Here is a 1,800-nt window from a genome sequence, read left to right as displayed (position 1 = left end):
GTGCGCCACCACGCCCAGCAAACAAATTTTACTTTTTTTTTTTTTGTACCGGGAATCGAACTCCCGATCTCAGGCTTGCCAGACAGGCACTGTGCAGCTGAGCTATATCCCCAGCTAAGCCACAGTATTAAATGCCTTGTGTTGTACTGAGACGCTAAGTGTCTGCATTTTAAATCCCTGATAGGTGGAATTAGACTATTTTTTACCAGTTCAAAATTGAAGATTAACACTGAAATTTCTAGATGGAAACAAAACTGTCCTTGGCACTTTTCTCAGGACTGAGCTGCCAGACAAAGCCAGACCTCCGCCAGGCAGCGGGTGGGGGAACGCGGGCTCACCGCTGCAACTCGGTCCAGTAAGACACCGTCGCCCCTGGCAGCCTTCGCCCGAAGCGGCTCCTGTTGCCTGACGCCTAAAGAGGAGGCTGGCTATTGCGCCGCTACTGCCCCCTGTTGCCTATTGGTCTTTGAAAGGAATAATCCCGCGAATTTATCAGGCAGGTGGTGTCATCATCCCTTTTCACAGATAAGAAAAATCCCATCTCCTCACGTCACACAATTATGTGCGAAAGTGGAGAAAGGGTCCAGGGTCCTCGACACCAGGTCGGGTCAGTGAACTCACCTAGCGTGCAAGGAGCCCTCTTTTTGCGGCCGGAAGTAGGGGCTGAGAGGACGGTTGCACAGGCACCACGGCGGTGCCTCAGCAGTGCTAAGTCAGTCATTTGGTCAGAACAGGTCTGGGTCGCAAGCGTGAAGAAAGAGGTGAGCATCGGGGAGAAGGGTATGTAGGGGCATTTCGGGACACGAGAGATGGTGTCCGAACGGGTTGTGAGGGACGAATGAGCAGGAGAACGCCAGGAGGTCCAGCGTCAGAAAAGACAATCGCAGCAGCTGGTGCGAGCCGGGGGCGTGCGGGAGTGCAGCAAGACCTCAGAGAGCTGGCTCTATTTGGAGGGACTTTGAACAAGGCAAACTCTTTTGGCAGATAAGAGGTTACATACCTAAAGTAAAATACGGTGCATTTCTCTTAGGGACACATCTTCTTGATTTTTAAAAAACCCACGTAAAACCGCAGGTATCCACACCTAGGCGAAGATCTCGAGCATTTCCAGCACCCCGCGTCTACATCCACCCCTCCCCAGCCCAGACAAGCAGGGAGACGGGAGGGGCAGCAGAGCCCCTCAAAGCTCTTGGCTTCAGCCCCTACTTTCCATTCTCTCCATTCCATCACTGGCTCCAAAATCGTTCACGATGTTTCAGAGCAATCGTAAAACGGCGTTTACCGGGCCGGGGAAACTTCTTGATTACTGCTTTCCTGAGAAGGCTACGTGAACATTGGCTTGGGTGTCAGAAGGCCGGGGAAGAACGGTTTGGCACTTCAGGGCCTCCGTCCGGGCCTGAGCCGCGCGCAGCGAGCATGACCCTCGCCGGCCGCCGTGCATCCGTTACGTGGCAGCCGCCGGCGCTCGCCAATCCGCGGGGCCCGCATCAGCCCCCTCGGGTGGCGCAGCCGGAAGGGGCGGAGCTGAGGTGGCGGCGGCTGAGGAGGTAGCGGTGGCGGCGACTCTGGAGGCCGCAGTCCGGGTCCTGGCTTCGGCCCCAGCCCCACCATGGTGACGATTGCTGAACTGCTGGTGCTTCTGGCCGCTCTCCTGGCCACGGCCTCGGGCTACTTCGTTAGCATCGACGCGCATGCCGAGGAGTGTTTCTTCGAGCGGGTCACCTCGGGCACCAAGATGGGCCTCATCTTCGAGGTGGCCGAGGGCGGCTTCCTGGACATCGACGTGGAGGTGCGGGCGCG

At 56.9% G+C, this 1,800-nt stretch overlaps 1 protein-coding gene across 1 annotated transcript in view; it reads left to right on the top strand.

Annotated features, from left to right (window-relative positions):
* Window positions 1-1,520: 1,520 nt before the first annotated feature.
* Window positions 1,521-1,800, top strand: part of Tmed2 (transmembrane p24 trafficking protein 2) — a 10,505-nt gene continuing 10,225 nt past the window's right edge. Inside the window, exon 1 of the mRNA XM_005403031.2 lies at window positions 1,521-1,789. Within this exon, the coding sequence (XP_005403088.1) occupies window positions 1,610-1,789 (180 nt within the window). The 5' untranslated portion in view covers window positions 1,521-1,609. The remainder of the gene's footprint in view (window positions 1,790-1,800) is intronic.

The sequence above is a fragment of the Chinchilla lanigera genome, unplaced genomic scaffold (genome assembly GCF_000276665.1).
Source record: "Chinchilla lanigera isolate Chin_1 unplaced genomic scaffold, ChiLan1.0 scaffold00081, whole genome shotgun sequence".
In the NCBI taxonomy this organism is placed as follows: domain Eukaryota; kingdom Metazoa; phylum Chordata; class Mammalia; order Rodentia; family Chinchillidae; genus Chinchilla; species Chinchilla lanigera.
This window is presented reverse-complemented; position numbering and strand designations above follow the sequence as displayed.